The 21,267-nt window shown below is 40.7% G+C and overlaps 11 protein-coding genes and 2 non-coding genes across 13 annotated transcripts; 7 read left to right on the forward strand and 6 right to left on the reverse strand.

Annotated features, from left to right (window-relative positions):
- Nucleotides 1-82: 82 nt before the first annotated feature.
- SLM2 (phosphatidylinositol 4,5-bisphosphate-binding protein) lies at nt 83-2,050 on the reverse strand (the record flags this gene model as incomplete). Its single annotated transcript, XM_018367702.1, has 1 exon — nt 83-2,050. The coding sequence occupies one exon, from the start codon at nt 2,048-2,050 to the stop codon at nt 83-85; it is 1,968 nt and encodes a 655-aa protein (XP_018219826.1).
- A 333-nt stretch (nt 2,051-2,383) lies between these two features.
- Nucleotides 2,384-3,019, forward strand: DI49_4684 (uncharacterized protein; the record flags this gene model as incomplete). Its single annotated transcript, XM_018367703.1, has 1 exon — nt 2,384-3,019. One exon carries the CDS (start codon nt 2,384-2,386, stop codon nt 3,017-3,019), a length of 636 nt encoding a protein of 211 aa, XP_018219827.1.
- A 144-nt stretch (nt 3,020-3,163) lies between these two features.
- Nucleotides 3,164-5,179, forward strand: LAP2 (bifunctional aminopeptidase/epoxide hydrolase; the record flags this gene model as incomplete). Its single annotated transcript, XM_018367704.1, has 1 exon — nt 3,164-5,179. The coding sequence occupies one exon, from the start codon at nt 3,164-3,166 to the stop codon at nt 5,177-5,179; it is 2,016 nt and encodes a 671-aa protein (XP_018219828.1).
- YIP3 (Yip3p) lies at nt 5,045-6,112 on the forward strand (the record flags this gene model as incomplete). Its single annotated transcript, XM_018367705.1, has 2 exons — nt 5,045-5,053; nt 5,606-6,112. 2 exons carry the CDS (start codon nt 5,045-5,047, stop codon nt 6,110-6,112), a joined length of 516 nt encoding a protein of 171 aa, XP_018219829.1.
- Nucleotides 6,113-6,740: 628 nt separating this feature from the next.
- On the forward strand, nt 6,741-6,845 carry DI49_4687. Its single transcript has 2 exons — nt 6,741-6,777; nt 6,809-6,845. It is a non-coding gene; the product is annotated as a tRNA-Pro (tRNA).
- A 936-nt stretch (nt 6,846-7,781) lies between these two features.
- BOP3 (Bop3p) lies at nt 7,782-8,987 on the forward strand (the record flags this gene model as incomplete). Its single annotated transcript, XM_018367706.1, has 1 exon — nt 7,782-8,987. One exon carries the CDS (start codon nt 7,782-7,784, stop codon nt 8,985-8,987), a length of 1,206 nt encoding a protein of 401 aa, XP_018219830.1.
- A 186-nt stretch (nt 8,988-9,173) lies between these two features.
- COG6 (Golgi transport complex subunit COG6) lies at nt 9,174-11,696 on the reverse strand (the record flags this gene model as incomplete). Its single annotated transcript, XM_018367707.1, has 1 exon — nt 9,174-11,696. One exon carries the CDS (start codon nt 11,694-11,696, stop codon nt 9,174-9,176), a length of 2,523 nt encoding a protein of 840 aa, XP_018219831.1.
- A 534-nt stretch (nt 11,697-12,230) lies between these two features.
- On the forward strand, nt 12,231-12,303 carry DI49_4690. The gene has a single exon. It is a non-coding gene; the product is annotated as a tRNA-Thr (tRNA).
- Nucleotides 12,304-12,565: 262 nt separating this feature from the next.
- Nucleotides 12,566-13,231, reverse strand: NCE103 (carbonate dehydratase NCE103; the record flags this gene model as incomplete). Its single annotated transcript, XM_018367708.1, has 1 exon — nt 12,566-13,231. One exon carries the CDS (start codon nt 13,229-13,231, stop codon nt 12,566-12,568), a length of 666 nt encoding a protein of 221 aa, XP_018219832.1.
- Nucleotides 13,232-14,057: 826 nt separating this feature from the next.
- Nucleotides 14,058-15,140, forward strand: IDH1 (isocitrate dehydrogenase (NAD(+)) IDH1; the record flags this gene model as incomplete). The annotated part of the gene is made up of 1 exon (XM_018367709.1): nt 14,058-15,140. The coding sequence occupies one exon, from the start codon at nt 14,058-14,060 to the stop codon at nt 15,138-15,140; it is 1,083 nt and encodes a 360-aa protein (XP_018219833.1).
- A 160-nt stretch (nt 15,141-15,300) lies between these two features.
- Nucleotides 15,301-16,064, reverse strand: GPI15 (phosphatidylinositol N-acetylglucosaminyltransferase GPI15; the record flags this gene model as incomplete). Its single annotated transcript, XM_018367710.1, has 2 exons — nt 15,301-15,399; nt 15,474-16,064. 2 exons carry the CDS (start codon nt 16,062-16,064, stop codon nt 15,301-15,303), a joined length of 690 nt encoding a protein of 229 aa, XP_018219834.1.
- A 205-nt stretch (nt 16,065-16,269) lies between these two features.
- Nucleotides 16,270-18,036, reverse strand: BDP1 (transcription factor TFIIIB subunit BDP1; the record flags this gene model as incomplete). The annotated part of the gene is made up of 1 exon (XM_018367711.1): nt 16,270-18,036. One exon carries the CDS (start codon nt 18,034-18,036, stop codon nt 16,270-16,272), a length of 1,767 nt encoding a protein of 588 aa, XP_018219835.1.
- A 315-nt stretch (nt 18,037-18,351) lies between these two features.
- DI49_4695 (putative alanine--tRNA ligase) lies at nt 18,352-19,761 on the reverse strand (the record flags this gene model as incomplete). Its single annotated transcript, XM_018367712.1, has 1 exon — nt 18,352-19,761. The coding sequence occupies one exon, from the start codon at nt 19,759-19,761 to the stop codon at nt 18,352-18,354; it is 1,410 nt and encodes a 469-aa protein (XP_018219836.1).
- Nucleotides 19,762-21,267: the final 1,506 nt, after the last annotated feature.

Consider the following 21,267-nt stretch of genomic DNA (forward strand, 5'->3'; position numbering starts at 1 on the left):
AAATGACGTACCTATATATATATAATATTACATACAATTAACGCGCTAATATAAAAACAGCTTAACTTGTTAAGCTAATTACTTACTTGGGGTAGATTTTCCTTAGAGAATCTACATTTTCGATACAAAATTCAGGAATTCTGTTTTGTAATTGTGAATCATTGGTCTCCGGTATGGATGAGGTGGTGTTCGTGATTGTCACATTGTCTAATCTAGGGATGGAGTTCATGGGGAAACTACTACTCACGTCATCAGGTCTCGTGTGTTGGTCATCCGTTATGTTTTGCATAGAGCTCTCGTCATCATTGGTTTTAGTTTTGAGTTGTTTCGTAACTTTATTAACAAATTTGCATTTGTCATCGTAGTTGGGTAGGCTTGATAAGGCTTTGATATTTTCAAACCATTCCATCATATCGCCATAAGAATCCACTTTGAATACCCAGTTATGGCCTCTGTGTATCAACCCGTTGGAATTCGTCCGGAGTATGAATTTGTTATTGCCTTGGTCGGAGTCTGATTTCGCCTTTTTGGAATGTTCAGTTACGGTGCACTCAACTAGTGGTATAGACATTAGCGGGACGGAAAACTTGTGCCTATCTGGGGTTTTGAACTCATGTAAAAAGCTTGGGGTGAGAACGTAAAACCCACGCGAGTATGATTTTAAGAATTTTGATCTCTTCTCTAGGAATCCAGATTTGATTTCTACAGTGAATGGGTCGTGTTGGTTGCTGTATGAAATCTCTTTGAATTTCCTCATTGGCAAATTTGGCGGCACGAAATTGGAAGTATTTTTCTGAATGAAGTTATCCCATTCAAGATTTGGGTTTTTGTTTAAGAGTGTGGAGTCTAGTTTGGAGATGACAGAGTCAAATACCAGTTGAGCTTCCTTCCCAATGATTCTTGCATAGCTGGTTAACCCGTTTTGTATTTCCATCACAACGACATTCTCCAACTGAGCCCCTGAATTTTGTAAATTGTCAAATGCCTCATGTAAATAGTTTTCTTCGACCAACTGTCTTTTAATTTGTTTTTCCAATTGTAACTTTATTAAGAAAGGGTCATTCTTCGGGCTGCCTAATTTACAGTCTTTCAGGGATTCATTGAAGGCTTTCATCAAATATTTGGTTTGTTGCAACTCTTTACTACAAGAGTTTTTGAAGTCCGATTGCAAAGACTTTATTTCCTTGATCTTAACCAATAAGTCTCTTCTCAAGTCTTCTAGTCTTGGAATGATTTCACTGGTCAACTCTTTAGAACTCTTCAATGCTAAAGAGGCCAAATTCTCATGATATTTGGCCAACATCGTGGGCAAATCCTGTATGGACCCACTGCCCAATGGCAGAAAAAACTTCTGCATGGACTTGTCCTCATTGGAGGTTGGTTGGTATTGGTTTTCAATACTGAAGAAAGGGAACTGCACAGCATGGGACAGTCTTAGTTGCTGCCTAATGATTTCGTCCTGTATGGAAGCAGTTTCAGACAGATACACCACAATGGCGCGGATGACACTTCTCCAGGCAGAGAACCGAGCAGCCAGTATCTCGGTGGGTTGCGCGGAAGTGGGTATCAGTATCACCAGAGGTGATCTGGGGTCACTTTGGTTAGAATTATACAGTTTCTGGTGAGTTTGGAGCGAAGTTCTTGCTACAGGCAAAATAGACGTATCGGTCAATGAGCCCATGTTGGTGGCCTCATTGTTGTTATTATTAGTTTGAGAGGAGGGAATATTATTAGAGCTGGAAGGGTGTATTATGTTGCTGCTTGCCGCAGCAACGCCCACCGAGTACTGTCGATCCTGGTCATACGCACTCAAATGCGCCTGGATGGTGGGATCCGAAGTGATGGCATCGATGGGGTAGGGTATCGAGTTCCGCTGTGCAAGCGATGAAGGCAGCGACAGAGGCATCTTCTGGCTATGTTGTTGCTGCTGCTGCTGCTGCTGCTGCTGATAAGCCAAAGTGGAAGGGTCCGAGCCCTTCACACCTGCCAATTGCTGATGTGGTTTCCTGAGGTCTAGGGAGGCTCTTGCGCTGTTCCACTGGTAAGACATGGTGTGCTGAGTGGCTGAACAGAACGTATAACGCCCTTCTTATCCTGTTGTTTGTGTGGCTATTCTTCTCATGTAGAAGGTTGCATCGCCTTTTGACCCAAGAATGCGGCGTGACCCGGAAAAAGAGGCGGTTATTGGCTGGTAGCTCCTATATAATACTACAGCCATCACCATACCAGTCCATCGTCGCAAGAAGCAGATGGGCATTACATGAGGCCCTAAGTGGGCGATGGCAGCGGAGCATCGCCGTGTGGTGGGCTGTCCTGTGCCACTTTTATCTTACCGGACTTGTACACTGCCAGCCACGTCCTACTTTTGGCATTTTTTCCGCTAATGCTGGCTCGATCAAGAAGCTGGTTGCCATCTGGTTTATTTATATACAAATGCATATATCGATATATAGGTAGTGTGGGTGGACATTCCCTGTGTAGCACGCCAATGGAACATCCCAACTCAAAGAAGAGCTTTGGCCAGTTGCTCGCAAAAAAGACCGCAGTGGTAGATGCAAACAAGACACAGGGCAATATGGACTCAGGGACTGCCAACCGGCTGCGGAAGCTGCTACACAGAAGGAAACCCCAGTCTCCAGTAGTCCAATCTGCGGTCCAATGCCGAATACCAGGCCATTACGTGGATAGCCGAGCCACACCGGCCGCTGGGCTCATACGCAATAGCGTAGCATCGCCAGCGGTATCCACGCTTCACATCAACGAACGGTACATCCGGTACGATATCAACACCAAGCCCTTGGTAGTCGTGTTGGCCATCTCCCTCGTGTTTCTCGGCTGTCTGGTGGTCCTCAAGGACATCATCCTGCAATCCTCTCAAAGCATCGTGAGCGTGGTCAAATGGAAGATCATCGGGGCACCCTTCGCAGGTTCCCCTCAAACAGGCCTGCTTGTGGGGCTCTTGGGCACTTTGTTCTCACCACTTTCCGTTGTCTCATCGTGGCTGTCCTTCATCTTTTGACACAATCCCTATTTATTTTCCGGGGGCATTACCTATGGAAAATCGTTTTGTCACTTTTTTTTTTCCACTTTTCCCAGATAGCTTGTATATTTTCCCTCTTGTATAGTTTGCACTGTGTATTAGGTCGTCTTGACGTTCCAATTGATGTTCCTATTCCCCCTCCGCACTCGTCATTGTATCACTATACACCAGTGCTCACTTCGGTTGCAAGGAAAGCTTACTGCCGTCGCCAGGAATATACATACCCACATTCCCTACAAAATGCTGCCTCTTTCAATTGAACAAAGAAGGCCTGCCCAGTCCCCCGAGTATGACCAGTCCACTCTATCCAACTACAAGGAATTCACGGTTCTTCACACCGATTTGAACTTGTCTGTTTCCTTTGACAAATCCGCCATTTCAGGGAACGTTATCTTCCAGTTGAAAAAACTAAACAAGGATAACAAGAAGACCAGCGAATTACATCTAGATACCTCTTACTTGGATGTCCAGGAGGTCGAGGTTGACGGTACCGGGGCTAGTTTCCAGGTCGAGAAAAGAAAGGAACCATTGGGGTCGCGATTAGTTATCGCCAATCCCTCTTCCAACGACGAGTTCAATTTAACAATCCGCTTTTGTACCACCAACAAGTGTACTGCCTTACAATGGCTGAACAGCAAGCAAACCAAGGGCGGCAAACCGTACGTGTTCTCGCAACTGGAAGCTATTCATGCGAGATCTTTGTTCCCGTGCTTCGATACGCCTTCTGTCAAATCGACTTTCACTGCATCCATTGAATCGCCATTACCGGTTGTTTTTTCAGGTATCAAGAGCAAAGACTCCAACGAGGTTGCGAACGTCTACAAATTCGAACAAAAAGTGCCCGTCCCAGCTTACTTAATTGGTATTGCCTCTGGTGATTTGGCAAGCGCCTCCATTGGTCCTCGTTCCACCGTTTATACAGAACCGTTCCGTTTGCAAGATTGCAAATGGGAGTTTGAAAACGATGTGGAGAAGTTCATTCAGGCTGCTGAAAAAATCATCTTTGATTATGAATGGGGCACCTACGACATTTTGATCAATGTTGATTCCTACCCTTACGGCGGTATGGAATCTCCAAACATGACGTTTGCCACTCCTACTTTGATTGCCCACGACAAGTCCAATATTGATGTTATCGCTCATGAACTGGCTCATTCTTGGTCCGGTAACCTGGTAACCAATTGCTCTTGGAACCATTTTTGGTTAAATGAAGGCTGGACCGTTTACCTGGAAAGAAGGATTATCGGTGCTATTCATGGTGAACCTACAAGACATTTTAGCGCTCTTATTGGTTGGAGCGACTTGGAAAACTCCATCGAGTCCATGAAGAACCCTGAAAGATTTTCCACTCTGGTGCAAGATTTGAACGATGACACCGATCCTGACGACGCCTTCTCTACTGTTCCATACGAGAAGGGATTTAACCTATTGTTTTATTTAGAAAATGTTTTGGGTGGGAAGGCTGAATTTGATCCGTTCATCAAACACTACTTCAAGAAGTTTGCCAAGAAGTCTCTAGATACTTTCCAGTTTTTGGATACTTTATACGAATTCTTTCCTGAAAAGAAGGGAATTTTGGATGCTGTCGACTGGGAAACTTGGCTATACAAACCAGGCATGCCACCAAAGCCTCACTTCATTACCGCATTAGCTGACAATGTCTACCAATTGGCTGACAAATGGATTCAAATGGCCCAAAAGTTGAAAACTTCAGAAGAATTCCGGTCCGAATTCAGCGCCATCGACATTAAAGATTTCAACTCGAACCAATTGGTCTTGTTTTTGGAAACTTTGACACAAAATGGTCACTCCACGGAAAAGCCAAAGGATTTCGATTGGGCCAAGGCCCCTGTGGCATCCAAGGTTCTGTTAGACATCTACCAGGACAAGATTGTTAAATCCCAAAACGCTGAAGTCGTTTTCAAGATGTATAAATTCCAAATCTTTGCCAGGCTACAACAAACCTACAAAAATTTGGCTGACTGGTTGGGCACCGTGGGCAGAATGAAGTTTGTTCGTCCTGGTTACAGACTATTAAACTCCGTAGACCGTCCGTTGGCTCTTGCCACTTTCGACAAATTTAAGGACACGTACCATCCAATCTGTAAGGCCCTTGTAAAACAGGATCTAGGCCTATGAAAGGAGGCGTCCATATATAAACCCAATAAATAAGTAAGTAACCCACTAATGTGCTGTCCTCATACCTCTTCCAACGACGGTTATTATTAGTGGCGGAGCTTGTGTCGCGAAACACGAACTTTACATTTTTGTCACATGCCCTCGAGGCAAAAAATAATAGTAACAACGATTATAAAAACAAAGCCGTTAGAGTACATATTCAACTTTGGTGTTTCGACGTTTATAGAAGCTTTGTACTTTGAATCATCCGTCACCAGATACGCATACGCCAGCACCGACACCAAAATAACTTCAAGAATGAACCAAATAGGTGCCTTAGCCGTAAGTTAAGTGTCATAACCTGATTTGCATCAATGCAAGCAATAGTTTTCCTTAAAAAAACACCATATTAACGCGTTTTTTCCTTTTGTTTCCTCTTCTTTATAGCAAATTTCACGTTTTACTCAAAACTTCTCCATGGAAAATATCAAAAGCGAGTTCCATTCGTTTCAGTCTAAACTAGCCTCTCTTCGCACCCCTCAAGAATTTTTCAATATCAAGAAAGTCTCCAAACCTCAAAATTTCGGGGAAGTCCAATCCAGAGTGGCTTACAACCTAAAATACTACTCCAGTAATTACGGGTTGATCATTGGTTGTTTGAGTATCTACACATTATTGACCAATTTATTACTACTCTTCGTCATCGCTCTGGTCATATTTGGTATTCTTGGTATAAATAGACTAAATGGCGAAGACCTGGTGACTCCCTTTGGTTCTTTCAAAAGCAATCAACTATACACCGGTTTGATTTGTGTGGCCGTACCAATAGGTTTCTTGGCTTCGCCAATCTCCACTTTGTTATGGTTGATCGGTGCTTCTGCCGTCAGTGTTTTCGGACATGCTTCCCTGATGGAAAAGCCAATCGAAACTGTCTTTGACGAAGAAACTGTTTGAAAAGTCCGTAAAGCATTGAAAAAAAGAAATCGTCTTTTTTTGTTGTAAACTTTATTCCTTTTAAATTTTAATTGGCTTTTCCTCTCTCCTTCCATCTATATCGGTACATATTTATATATGGATGTCATTGAAAATTACAATTAATGTTTGCGGTCTTCATTTGTCCTTGCTATTTGCACGTGCTGTTTTTATTTATTTTTAATTACCTTTGTTTCCAGCTTTCCCTAATCTATATCCGACACCTAAAAGTAAAACATAATAACAATAAAACAAAATAGCAATAAAACTAAAACACATTGACCCTGTATCCAGTCTTGCGTTGGATTGTCGTATTCCGCGGCAATCACTAAGAACTAAAACCCAGCAAAATTCATGAATGAGAGATATCATTTCTTTCTACTCATCTAGACATACATGCGTATGAATGTTCGAGCCTCCTTCCTCCCTCCTCAGTTTGCGTCCGAAAGGTGGAGTTGCGACCAATATTTAGCTATTTCAATATTATTTAGCGTTGTGGCGCCCAATTCTAGACCACACACAGGGAGAATTGAAATTTAGCGATCTGGTGGCTATAATAACATTTGACAGGCTAAACGGAACCGTTTTCTCTCACTTGTATAAAATAATCGGGCGTGTGGTCTAGTGGTATGATTCTCGCTTTGGGCAATTATCTGCTTAATAACAGAAATGCAAAGCATGCGAGAGGCCCTGGGTTCAATTCCCAGCTCGCCCCATTATATTTTTTCGTTTTTTTGCTTTGCCCACCCACCACATCGACTCGTTCACCTCCCACGAAGCATGGCTTATCCATCATCTTTTTTCCACACTCCCCTTCTTTCTGTTGCGTCTTGACCAGGGCATCTCCGCTGCAGGCGCAAGCACTCATTTCACCCCTAGACGCAATATATACATACACACGACGTGAAAAACTACTTATCTACACACAAAGAAACGACCGAATGCAAGAACAAGCAACTGCAATCCCGCCACGACTCACTGCCCCTTCCGTTTGCTCTCCCTGGCAGGAAGCACAAGCTGTTTTCGGATTAATTACTTTTCTCGAAAGGGGATCCCGGATGCCACCGGAAAAAGTAGCTGCCCTTAAGGGGAGTACAGGGGTCTTGGCATTTAACAGGAGCAGCACACGCACCAAAAGCAGGCTAGTTACTGGGCTGACCTGGTTGGGCCTGATAGCCTCTATCTTGTTTTCATCCAGTTGCGCTATACTTCCTTTTCGTTGGCCCAAAGCTGCCTACGATTCGCCCAATAATGTCATGATTTACAACAAACACTGCTCTTCGAACCCTTAAAAGTAGGCAAATTGAGAAATTTTTTTCTGCTCGCCTAATTTTTTTTCTTTTTCTCTCTCGCTTCAATTACCTTATTCGGAACTTCTCGAAGAACTCGGCGAAGAGTTTAAAGGAAGATTACTAACCATTGAGTCCTGCTTCTTTGACCTCCCCAGGATTATTTGTAACTGATTTGGTTGGATTTTCAAGAACTAGAAAAAAAAAAGAGGCGAAACCTGTCTTGTTGCTTTTTTAGTACACTCTAATCTATTTATTTTGTTTCTTCACAGCAGACACCGGTAAAACTTGTGCGTGCACTGGGAAAAATAAAGTAGTTAATTACATGAAAACTTGCAACCATTTGTAAGTGCAGGCAACCAATGAGTACTTCTAACAGTCACAGCCAGCCAGGAAAGAGTAGCGATAGCAATCATAATAATGCCTGTAAGAACAAGTCTCTGCTGGAGATTATATTCGGGACCAATGTATCGGAATGGGAATTTTCTGAGAACGCATTGATGAAGGCTATGGATTTAAAAATAGAACAGGAAAAGACCAAGCAGCAATACTATAAACTTGAAAACTTGAACCGTTCCATAGAGTTGTTCAAACTAGCTTCCACCTCGGGTCTTCCCATAAGCCAAATACATAAACTGTTCAACACTGACCATGGCACTGCACCACCTTCACCCATGAAATCGGAGGGCAATCAGCTACATAACAATACAGCAAGTGCACGAACCTCGGAATATCTCCCCAAAACAAATGTCTCTCTTAAATCCCTAAAGCCCCTAAACACGAATACCGTTTCACCAACACCAATGAGTCGGCAGCCTTCCCCTTACAAGTTTCCACCACCGCCCTCTGCCAACGGCTTGCCACTCCCCACTACTACAAACGCTCAAAGAAGAGCCAATTCTCCCGCCAGAATAGGTGCATCCGCAGTGGCTGCTTTGACTGAGAACATTTCCATAAAGGAGGAAGATGTCGCCACACGTATCCCTCTAGGTACAAGGCCACAAGAATCTCCGTTGAACAAGAAGCCTGCCTCACTTCATAGTCGCAATCTCTCGCTTCCAATAGGCAAATTTACCAACCCTAATATCCCTTCAGCAATGACATCTATACTAAGTTTCAATAGAGACCAGCAGCAACCGCACTCCCAAACATCCCCACAACAGCAGCAGCAGCAACCACAACAACAACCACAAGACCCTCAGGCAAGCAGTTCTCACCCTCTACTAAGGAAACCCGGAATGGTTCAGAAAAAACACAGGCGTGCAAGATCCACGTCCTCGTTCGGAGTAATCGATTTGAGCATCATTGATGAGGCCAAGGAAAAACATCTACAAAGGTCGCCATCCCCCATACGCTTCAACACATCGGTGACATTGACCCCACAGGCCCAGCCAACCGAAGCTCGTGCGAAGGAACGACCAACTCTACCGCAACCACCACGTGAGGCACGCGAACTGCGCGATGACTTGGATGACAGAACGTGTAGTGAAAGCAGTAGCAGGAACGAAAGCCCCGTCAGAACCATCACAAAGGACAACTCTGTAGGCAAGATCTTGAATAGCACTTAAGTGCCTGTTATTCTCTTTTCGATATTACCGATGTATGTACATACGCATATATAATATAGATACCCGCTGCATACCAAATATAGAAAAAAAAGTATATGTATAAGATGTCATTATTTTTCTGCACCACTGCCTCAGAGGTGCGCCGTCCCTTCTTCAGTGTGATAAGTAAAGAAGTTCTTTTCTCTCTTAGTAATTGATACCCACTAACGTGTCAAATTCATCATTAGAAAAGTTTAAAATCTCAAAAATTTGGTCTTCTTCATTCGGGTACAAGTGGACCAATACTTTCCTGAAAACATTATAGAAGAGCGATAGTTTCTTGAAGCATTCATCGCAAATGTGATCGGCTATTGTCGGTGAGGTTAATTTGGATAGCAAATTACTTTGAACATCGGTCAATGCTTGAGGCAAATACTCATTCAATTGATCATGTACATTTTTTTTGATTGTCTCTAATCCCATCAACGAATTATCCCTCAAAGACAGGTACATATCATAATCCAATTCGTCCTTTACTGAGTCCACGGGGAAAATCATATTTACCAAATTGTTATAAAGATCTAGGCCCGTGTTTTCGAATAAGAATTTTATTTGTAAAGTTTGCATTTGTTTAGTGAACTCGTCCAGTTTATGAGAAATCCAGTTGAAAATTTCTTCCGTATTCTCATCCTGTTCAAAGACTCCTTTGGTAAAAGGTTGAATTCTAGATTTAATCAAGTCAAAGCAATTGATTTCGACGGTCAACAATGATGCTCTAATGTTCTCATTTTTCCTTGCCAAGGGGAAAGTTTTTTGTAAATGTTTTAATAATACCTCCTTAATTGGTTGTTCTACAATTGTTTGTAAACTCTTATATGCTAGTAGTTTATCATCTTCCGATTCGTCATCCTCAGCTGCATGTGTTTTTTCGTATATTTCAAATAACTCAACCAATTTATTCATATACTCTGATAACCATTCTGGTGGTAATAGATCATCCGAAGAGTGTGCTGTTTCCACAGAGGTTACATGTTTGATGTAATCCTCATAGTATCCAATAATTCTGTTTTTGGAGATATTTTCCAACGATTTCAAATTATTGATAATAGAACTATCATCATGGATGCCCTTCCTCTCAAACATGACTCTATAAAGTTTCAATAACCTGACGATCTCGAAATTAATGATTGGATTTTCTTCAAATCTTACAATTTGTTCAATGCGAATACGACATGAATTGGATAGAGACTGGATGATATCGTTTAGTAGTTTGTTGTCAATACCGTTCAAAAATGTCCCATTCTGTCGAATTATGGAAATTGGCGTATCTTTCAAGTTTTCATCCTGGAAGTTAAATAATGATTTGACAAAATCAGCTTCATTCGCAATGATAGAATGAACCGAAGCAAGCACATCACCAATATATCTAATTGGGTCATGTGCTGATAGCATGATTGGTTTAGAGTTGGCTGGATTCATATCAAATTGGGACAAAAATTCATCTAAAATATTCTTTGATCTTAATGTGGTCACTCTTTTCAAAAATTCATTGAAGAGTTCTAAATCATTTGACAGAAAAATCAGGCTCTTTTGGAAAATGACCTGGTTTTTTTGTTCACTGGTGCCATGGTCATTCAACAAGTTTGAGGTGGATTCAAAACTATATAGAAAGTCAATCAAATAATTGAAAATTTTCTTGTTTGTCTTTTGTAGTATTTCATTAACCCCCACAATCAAGGCATTCCCAGCGTTCAAATTGGGGAGTGTTAATAAAAAACTTGACCCATCTTTGATATTGATCACTTTGTTTATTACACTGAAAAATGTCTCGTCTATAGTACCATTGGTAATTAAATCGTCTTCCACCTGACTTAAAGTATATTTGTCTCTAACGGATAACAGGATTTTCTTTTTCAACTTCAATTCCTCAGCCTTTAAACGATATTGATCTATTTCATGAAGTGTCACATTATCAGTAGGTATTTTACCGTTCTCGTGACTTATTAAATGCGCGCTTGTTTCTTGTATATTTTCCACCGAAGAAGACAATCGTTTAATCCTCCTGATAATAGGTTTGAATTCTTCAAGCACGGTGATGTGTTCCTTTAGTAATTGGGACTCCAAATCAGTTCTCAAAGTCCTTCTAGCCAAAGTCCCTAGGTATTCAGGATTCATAAGCTTCTGTTCATCAAGTAACAGTCTTTCTTTATTATCTTCCAAAATTTTCAATGACTTTCTCAGTTGAATTGTGGCTTGATAATTGACTAACGTATAGTTGTTTAGGATCTTGGAAAGTTTGTTCGAAAGAACAAGGTTTGTTGTATTTATAGTAGGGTCGTTTGACGAAGATACTAACTTGGACAAATCAAGGTTTTTCGACTCGTAATTTGTAAAATTATGAGACTCTTGCCGCGGTAACTTGTTATTTAGAGTGCTTTGTTGTAATGCTTTGTTTGGATTGGAGGCCTGTATTTTATCAATAGAAGACATTGCATAATGTGTCATTCTTTTGTATAAGTCTTTTGAACTCGCACTATCATTATTTATTGGTGTGTCTGAACTGTTGTTTGAATTTTTTTTTAGGTTGGGCAATTTAAAGTCTAGATCCACTTTTTTCATAGATTCCAGCTGTGATTCAGAGGTCAAGTTCAGTCTTGGCTCTGGTTCTGGTAGTTCTGCAGTGGCAGAATCAGCCATTGCATAGGTCTGGTAGTCTACGACAAAGTCCATGGTGTGTAGACGTAAGTTATGCGTTTGTTACAGTAAAACCAAAGCAGAGTATACACCACAGCTTTTGTAGCCTCAATTGCTGGAACTACTATTATTACTACTTTTGATGTACACTTTCTATCAAGTTGACATTGTATTAAACTTACGCTTTTTGTCATCAAGGACGGCATGTGGCTGGTAATGATGAAGAATAATGTAAATATGAACTCTCTTAGTGACCTTCACTTGCTGAGTAGTTCCAGCTGTCTCAGAAGTGGCGTCTTTTAATATCAGTTCTTTTTCTCCCTCTATCAAAGCCCGTTGCAAGCAATGTTCTCGAGGTTAAGATGTAATAAACAAATAAACTAAATTATGTACAGGTGCAAGATTTTTGGGCCCCTTTCCATGAAAGTCTCCTTTTCCCAGCCAGACGACTTGATAAAAGTATAATATGGTACCTGTATTCAACAAGTATTCAAAAATACAAAAGTTGAGTACCTGTATCACATTCATTAAAGTACCGGTATTTTGAGTGGTTTTTTCACGAAATAACAAGCTTCTATGGCCAAGTTGGTAAGGCGCCACACTAGTAATGTGGAGATCGTCGGTTCAAATCCGACTGGAAGCATTATTTTTTAGTTTTGCACCTACGAACTAAAAACACACAATGTAAATGGCGATGAAAGAAATGAAGAAAAGCAAAGTATTGAATAAATAGTTGAAGATAAATATTTTAAATATTTTTTTTATAATCTTTCTATAAAGGTTTTTTTGTTTTTTTAATTTCGTTGATGCATATTTTATATTAAAGGCCATGTGTCCTACCTACTCCCTATATTTTTTTGTCCTATCAAGGAATGTTATGTAAGTATGCCGTTGGGCGCTAAAATTTATTTTGGGATGGCGTTTGAATATGTGCTGACGGTTTGCAGTAGACCATCCTCTACGTTGTACAGCAGACCGTACACTTGCAATTGGCCATTCTGTACCGCAGTTTGCACGGTGGTGTTTTCGATAATTCTGCCAAACTGTCTCTTGACGTTGCAATGGGACAAGTAATGAGACTTCTCGCGCTCTGTTTCCAAATGTACTAGGTTTTGCGACTGTTCATGGTACATGGTGTCGATGTCATCCAAGTACTCGTATAGGTGTGAACAGTTTGCCTTGGGTAGCGCTTCTCTTTGGTTAGTCAAACATGTCTTTATACCGCCACAGTCGGTATGGCCACAGATGATGACCTTGTTCACTTTCAAACAAATAATAGCGAACTCTAGAGTGGCCTTCAAAGTCAAGTCCTCTGAATGGCATATATTAGCAACGTTTTTCCAGGTGAACACTTCACCGGGCAGAACGCCTAGACAGTTTTCGTTGTAGCGCGAATCGGAGCAGCCGATAAAAAGTGTATGAGGGGACTGGCCCTTACCATTATGATCCGGGAACAAGGTTGGTTGAACAATGTTCATCTGGGAAGCCCACTTGACGTTAGCGTCCAAAATGTCTTGTAGATTTGAGTCGTGGCTCAGTGTGAAGATTGAAGAGGAGTCGATAGCGCTCATTTTGTTGTATAGTTTGTAGTTGTTGGTATTGTAGTCGTTGATGTTTTTACACAGACCTTACAAGAGACAGAATAGGATTAAGAAAAAGACTAAGTTGAATACCTTCATCGAGAACATCCAACTGTTTACTATTTATATTAATTAGTTCATATGATTATTTTAGCATTGTCCGTTGAGAGGGGTGAAGGGAAGTAATTAGTTTTTTTTCGGCTTGATAAGCGTCACGGTAACAATACGAATGAGTCGCGGTGGCGTCAAGCCTGCTCATCTTGACGTCAATACCGACTCGGAACGACGACCGTGCAGTGTGATGTCGGTAATACAACACCACGTGACAAAGACGGGAGATTGATGATTCCGTGTCACGTGCATATGTCACGTTTCACGGGACCAAATGTCGGCCCCGAGTCGGCCCGTCACGTGCGTGCCTGACCCCCCTTCGCCGAGACTCGGTCGTCGCAGGTCACTCATCAACCAACCATATCGCAGAAACCTTCTTTTTTTTTTTTTTTGTAGCTCGGTATTGTTATTAGGCGATTAAAGGAAGACCCTCATATATATATCCCGTACAATATATGCATTCGTTAATTTGTATATATATATATATGCATGTAAGTATATAAGTGAACACGTACGACTGTCTATATTTTATACAGTTGTTGTTCTTTATTTTCTTGTTTCATGTATTTCCTCTTGATTCTTATTGATCTCTTATCTTAACGTAGATCTATCCAAGCAGTGCCTTATTATCGGTAAACAAACAGAGGCTCTTTATTCTTCACACCTCCCTCCCTCCCCACTTTTTTTCTCATATACATAAGAGAAAATGCTTAACAGAACGATTGCCAAGAGATCTTTAGCTACCGCTGCTCAAGCGGAGCACATGCTGCCCAAGAAGTACGGTGGCCGTTTCACCGTCACTTTGATTCCAGGTGATGGTGTCGGGAAAGAAGTCACTGACTCAGTGAAGACTATCTTCGAGGCCGAAAATATTCCAATTGACTGGGAAACCATAAATATCAAACAAACAGACCACAAGGAGGGCGTCCACGAGGCCGTCGAGTCTCTAAGGAGAAACAAGATCGGCCTTAAAGGGTTATGGCACACTCCTGCAGACCAAACAGGCCATGGCTCATTAAACGTCGCCTTGCGTAAACAGCTAGACATCTACGCCAATGTAGCTCTTTTCAAGTCTTTGAAAGGTGTCAAGACCAGAATTCCGGACATAGATTTGATCGTCATCAGAGAAAACACCGAAGGTGAGTTCTCAGGCCTGGAACACGAGTCTGTCCCCGGTGTGGTAGAGTCCTTGAAGATCATGACCAAGCCCAAGACGGAAAGAATCGCCAGATTCGCCTTTGATTTCGCCAAAAAATACAACAGAAAGGCTGTTACCGCTGTGCATAAGGCAAATATCATGAAATTAGGTGACGGTCTTTTCAGAAACATAATCACCGAAATCGGCAAGACAGAGTACCCTGACATCGACGTCTCGTCCATCATCGTTGACAACGCCTCCATGCAGGCCGTGGCCAAACCTCACCAGTTCGATGTCCTGGTCACCCCTTCAATGTACGGTACTATCTTGGGTAACATCGGTGCCGCCTTAATTGGTGGTCCAGGTTTGGTAGCCGGTGCTAACTTCGGCAGAGACTACGCCGTTTTCGAACCAGGTTCCAGACACGTTGGTCTGGACATCAAGGGCCAAAACGTGGCCAACCCAACCGCTATGATCCTTTCCTCCGCCCTAATGTTAAACCACTTGGGTTTGAACGAATATGCTACTAGAATCTCAAAGGCCGTTCACGAAACTATTGCAGAAGGTAAGCACACCACTAGAGATATCGGCGGTTCTTCCTCCACTACTGATTTCACCAATGAGATCATTAACAAGTTATCTACCATGTAATGAAAGCAGGCATCTCTCCCTTTTTTCGACCCCAAGTATGTTAAAATCCTTATTTATAATTATATATAAACATACACTCAAAAATGTATATATATATATATACATAACTATATACAAAATTAAAACGTTCTCAAGATTTTCCATTATTATAATACCACAGTTAATCTTTTGGTCTATGCAACGGCTTCGCCCGCTCGTTCAGGTACTTCCTAGATATATTGTATATTAACCGTTGGTCATCAATGTTAGGTAAATTTGACTGCATATGTGTGTTAGTATTCGTAGTTAAGACGAAAGAAAAAAAGAAGGTCCCCAGCTTCAATAAATACATACTGGAAATAAAAGTTTCAGTTTAGATGCATTACGCACAATCGCTGCAAGGTAAAATATTACTTGGAATCCACGATAAAACCCTTCGTTAATCACAACGTCAATGATTCTGTCATTGGATATAAACTCCACTCGTTCAAAAAGCCTTCGATTCCACTTTTGGGGGAAAACAACTATCCCGTTCACTCTGGACAATTGTAGCCCAGTTCCTTTGAAAATCGTTACCGTCTCCACACTTGGTTCTCTCACAAACATGACTGTGCACAGGGCAAATAAACCCATTATAATAATAGTCTGGCAATTTGTCCAAGTTCTTAATCCAAAAATCTCACTAATATACTCAAGCAATCTTGTCCCCACACAAATTCCATAAAAAACCACATTTGATAATAACATAAGTGCAATTCGGTGATATTGCACACCCATTTTAACTTCCACTCTTTCATTCCGCTTAGATTTCCTTAGTTTCAAACTAGATTCAGGCAAAACCGTGAATCTTATAAAACTACCATTCGTATCCTCATCAATGATTAACGTATACTTTCTTCTGTTTAGTATACTAACTTTACCGAATTCATACTCTTCACTGATCATATCATTATTGTGGTGCTTTTTCCCCTCATAGGTGTTTCTCATGTTTGTAATTTTTTGTTGTCATGTTTTTTCACAACATCGCATACCGTTCTTTGCAAATGTGGCCTTCATCACAGTCGCTTCACCTCAAGAAAAATATAATTCAACACAAAATTAAACTATTTACCTATCACTTATGCATACGCGTACATACAAATGTCCTTTACTAATCGACTTCAGATTCTGCTCCACTCCCTTCATTATCCTCGTTTCCATTTGCATCTTTTTCTTGACGCTTCTTTCTTTTCAAGTCATCAATTGTACCCAAAACAACTTCTGTCTTTCTATAAACTTTCAAGTCATTCGTCATAATACCACCGGACCCTTTCTTGTTCAAATTGGCGTCGTTTAGCCTTTGTGTAGTTTGATCTTCCTCCTTTGCTGTATTTTTGGCTTCTTCGATTTCCTTCATATGTTGTTCATGTTCATTCTGTAATTCAACTAATTTCTCGTTGAAATTTGCTACCGTGTCAATGTCCCTTTTTGTTTCGTAACAATACTCGTCGAAATTTGGAGGTAATTTAGACCGAAGAGCTAATTCAATCAGTATAGGATGTTTTTTCTCTTCGTTAACAAACTTAGCCTTTACTTGTCTTCTTGACCTATAAGGATATAATTGCGATATTAAATTGAAATCTGTCCCCCACATAGATAGTGATTTATAGAATTTTATCATCTCTTCCACAGTCCAAGGGTCTGTATAAGAATTCCTACCATATGAACCATAATTATAAAGGTTGGCGAATGGATTCTCATCAACTTTTTCCTTATAATCATTTTCAATACTAGCATTTTTGTGCCTGTCAACAACCATGGTCTCTTCATCAATAGCCATAGTACCATCAGCATTAAGCTTCAATTGAATTGCCGTATGGGCTTTGCGGTCCGACTCAGGAATGTCTGCATTGAATACTTTATTTCTCTCTTCCTTTCTTTTCTCCTCTTCTTCTTGCTGTTCTTCTTTTGTCAACGATTGCAAAGGTTTGAATTCTTGACGTGCACGCATCCTTAACTCCCTAAGATGTTTTCTTTTCTCTAATTTAGCCTTTTTAGCCATTTTAGATTTCTCAAAGTTCTCTGATACTTGGCCAATAGGGAAAGATGGTTTGCATAACTCAGCCATCGTAAAATTCTCTTCGTCAATAAGATATTTGGCAGACTCTCCGTCCCTTACTTTTTTAGGAATATCTTTAACTTTACTGATTACGTAGTTTTCATTTTCATTGGCTCCTGCCAAAAGAATACTTTCGGGTGAAGATTCACTCTTGTCTACAGAATCATTCATTGCGGTAGGTGGTGCAATTTTGGAGACAATACTAATCCTGTGTGCACTTGCCGATTTTTTAGTCGACGATGGTTTTCCCAATACTCTATGCCTTTTGAAAGTTTTCAAGTTTAAATCATTTTCTGTAATACTTCCTAACCTTATTTTCTTCGGAACCTTACTGGATATTGTGGATAGACGTCGAGCAGGACCATTATTATTACCTGAAGAATCCAAGAACGATGGCTTGAAACTTGGGCGACTTTCGCTATCTTTACTCAATGAGGCTAACCTACTCGACCTCGATCTCTTTTGTTCACGTTGTGTTTGGGTAGGTGCTAGTTGCAGTTTCTCGCTCTCTTCTATAATGTTCGATGTAGGCTTTTGGGTGGAAGCATCAACAGGCCCTTCATTCTCTTCTAACTCATCGTCATTTCTGGCACTGGTAGCTAATGTAGAGCCTTCTAAAAAGTGCTCTTCTACTTCTGAAGCCTTCTTGGTATCAGTAGCTTTGTCATTATCACTATTGTCAATGTCGATTTCTTTACTCTCAGGCATGAACAGCTGAGGCGTTCTTGGTTTTGGTGTCGGCGTTCCACTAGTAGCTATTCTACGTTGCCTGATTTTGGGCGCAAAACGTGTGCCACTTTTATTCACAATACTACTCATGGTCGTCTGATAACTGATTGCTACTTAAGCAGTTTACCTATCTCTACTATTGTAATCGGCAATATTATTATATTGTACTCCCCATACTGTCGGCTTGATCATTTATTTATTTTTTTTTGTTTTTTTGATTTTTGGACGTAATAAGGAAGTGCAATACTCGTTTTTAGAAACAGATTAAAATTGTATAAATAAGCTAAACAAAACACAAGATTACTCTCATCGCCTCGCCCAGCATTGCTTGCTCTAGATTAATGGTCATTGTATGTGCTGTTTCCGACATTGTATATAATGAGCATATAAAATTTCGCACATGCCTCAATGGGCTATGAATTCATGAGTCAAATAATCGGTTAGGGCAGCCAATTCAGCATTTGAAATGGACGTGATTTTACCTTGCCATTTACCGCCTTTCTTACCACCACCGCCTTTCAGGTTTTGTAGCATTGAACCCAGCTTGCTAGCCAAAGAAGAAATTTTCTCACCAGATTCAGAAAGAATTAACAACGAACCCGTATTGGTTTGCCTTTCATAACCACATAAAATGATCTCGTAGGCTTCAAATTCCCCATTTAAATGAGTAGATATCCCTTTAAAAATTTGCAACAAGAGTTCTAATGTACCGAATTCTTCTTCCATAAAATAAGCTCTTCTTTTCCCACTAGCTTTCAGTGAACTTCTCAACTCCTCAGACGCTATGTGTGCCAATTTCTTTATCCAGTATTGCTCTCTTTTGTTTGATTGTTGCAATTTTTTGCCCTGCATTTCTATCTTTTCTGGAACTTGAGATTCAGAACAGCTTAGTAAACTTTTGGAGTTTGACAAAGTTTTATTAGCTGAGTTTGCATAGTCAGCCACTCGTTTTCCGCACATGAAATAAACCTTTGAGTTCGAGCCTCTCACGGTTGTCTGGTTGGGAAGAATTAGAATGGAACCAATCTGAGAAGTAGATTCTAAATGCGTTCCGCAGCATGGATTAGAATCAATGACACCAATCTGAATTGTGCGTAGTATACCTTTCGACAGGTCATAATCGTCGGGTATTTTGGATGTATCAACTTCATCTACGCCGCTACTAATTCTTTCCACCACAGTAATTTCTTGAGGTGATTTAGTAATAAACTGGTTGATCTCATCAGATATTTCTGTTATTTGGCCTTCTGTTAATTTTCTGTTTATCTCGATATAGTTGAAATAGTCATTGGGTTCTAATGTTGACTTTTTCTCAGTAATAAGACCACCCATTGACCAAGATATTGTCTTTAGTTGATATTTGCGTTCAATAATAGCACTTAACAAATGCTGACCAGTGTGTTGCTGCATGTAATCCATTCTCTTTACTGCATCTACTACTATTTCCACCGTTGTACCAGGCTCAATGGGCTCCTTGACGTGATGTTTTGCATGTAAACCTGAACGAGAAATATGTGGAACCTGTACACTTTTGTTGATTGTCGATGAATCACCGTTTCCCTTTACAATTCTCAACAAGCCTGAATCGCTCGGTTGACCTCCTCCCTCAGGAAACAAAATGGTGTCTTGTAATTCGATGTCATAACCTTCGGCCTTGCCTTTTTTATCTTTCTTTGGTTCGCAGGATACAACCACCGTTTTGAACCCGTCAAAAAGAAAAGAGTTCCTTTGACATGCCAAACCGCCGACCATGGCGGTTTTAGTGACTCCATGGATTTCCATTTTTTTTTTGGTTGATTGCATGAACTTAGTCATCTGCTTTTATCGAGGTAGAGCCCAATATGACTGATTAAACGTTTTCAATTTTTATGATAAAGATGACGGAAAAAAATAAGCTAACTCATACGTACTTGCAATTTAGTTCATAAAAAGCACACATACACACGCACATATATATATATATATATATATATATATGTGTTTGTATCGTAAAACTATCAATAGCAGGCAATGCACCGGCACTTTCTCTTTTGAGACTGAAAGAATAAGAGGCCTTTTGAAGCGCCGATACGACAAAATGATATGACTAACTAGTTCCCCATTTTGTTGCGTCATACCACTTAGGAACCCTCTTATGCACTTTGCTCGAGAGTTCATATAAAAAATTCATTCCACCAAGTCATCTATCTCATATTCCGTCCATAGATTGCAGCATCAACTTATCGCATGAGGAAGTGCCATTCCATTCCACACAACCTAAAGTATCACTTTTTTTGATAAGAGTACTATTCTTGATTATGTACTCCTTCCATGTTTTTAGTAATTGACTTTTATAGGTTTCAATTTGTAAGCCTTCGTCCTTTACAATACGATATCCGTGGCTCCATTCTGTCTCGAACCGATGGTTACCACCTTGTTCAAAATGCAACCAGCTGATTGAGTTATCATTCCAAGAATTGCTCATACTTGAAAAGGCATAAGGTCGGGTAGAGCTTCTATCTGCCTTTGTTTATGAAAATTATTTAGAGCCATTTAGTCTACACAAGATATATCCCCCAATCGTTCTCGTTGAGTGGAGCTGCTGGGTCAGACTTGTGTGCGTCTTCTTCACTGCGTGCCGGCAACGCATCTGGAATATCGCTGGCGGCAGCCTGATCCGTATATGACGTGTGTTCTTGTTCGGGAGCCACAGAAGCTTTATCCTCGATGTCAAAATTGTTAATTGAAGTATGGGTTGGAGATAGCTTCGACAATGTTCTCATTCTTAGTGTCAAACTTTTTTGTTGTCTGTCCATCATCATGAGACAAAAATGTACTAGTTTCATACAGCTTTAGATCTTCAAACACTTTGCCGACTAAACATTGGGCGTCCTGTTTTCTTCTCCTGTACTTGTACTTAACACCATTGACATACTTCCCTTCGGCCAGATTCCAGTCTTCGAAATCTTTATCATCTTCACAGGTTTTTCCATCAAAGGCACCTGAAAAGTCAATAGCATAGGTTAGATCTTCTGGATCGGTTATGCCCGTTTGGCTGAGCCCGTACAAAACAAATTTGCTTCCTGATCCATCTGGCGTGGTATTAATCAGCCACGAAGAGAAAATCTTGGCCCCCAACTGGTACTCGGCCCAAGTCTTACCTTGATCTAAGGAATAATAGAATTTAGAAATCCGATCATCGTCTTCTTCAGAGTATTCTGGCACAGATACTATTACATTGCCAAAATCACCAACAGCAAATAAAGAAGAAGAATTGAATGCTACTCTCCAACTCAAGCCACCATCTCTGGAAATAAAGGTTCTTGGAATTCCCCAATCACC

This window comes from Saccharomyces eubayanus, chromosome XIV, assembly GCF_001298625.1.
Source record: "Saccharomyces eubayanus strain FM1318 chromosome XIV, whole genome shotgun sequence".
NCBI classification, from domain to species: domain Eukaryota; kingdom Fungi; phylum Ascomycota; class Saccharomycetes; order Saccharomycetales; family Saccharomycetaceae; genus Saccharomyces; species Saccharomyces eubayanus.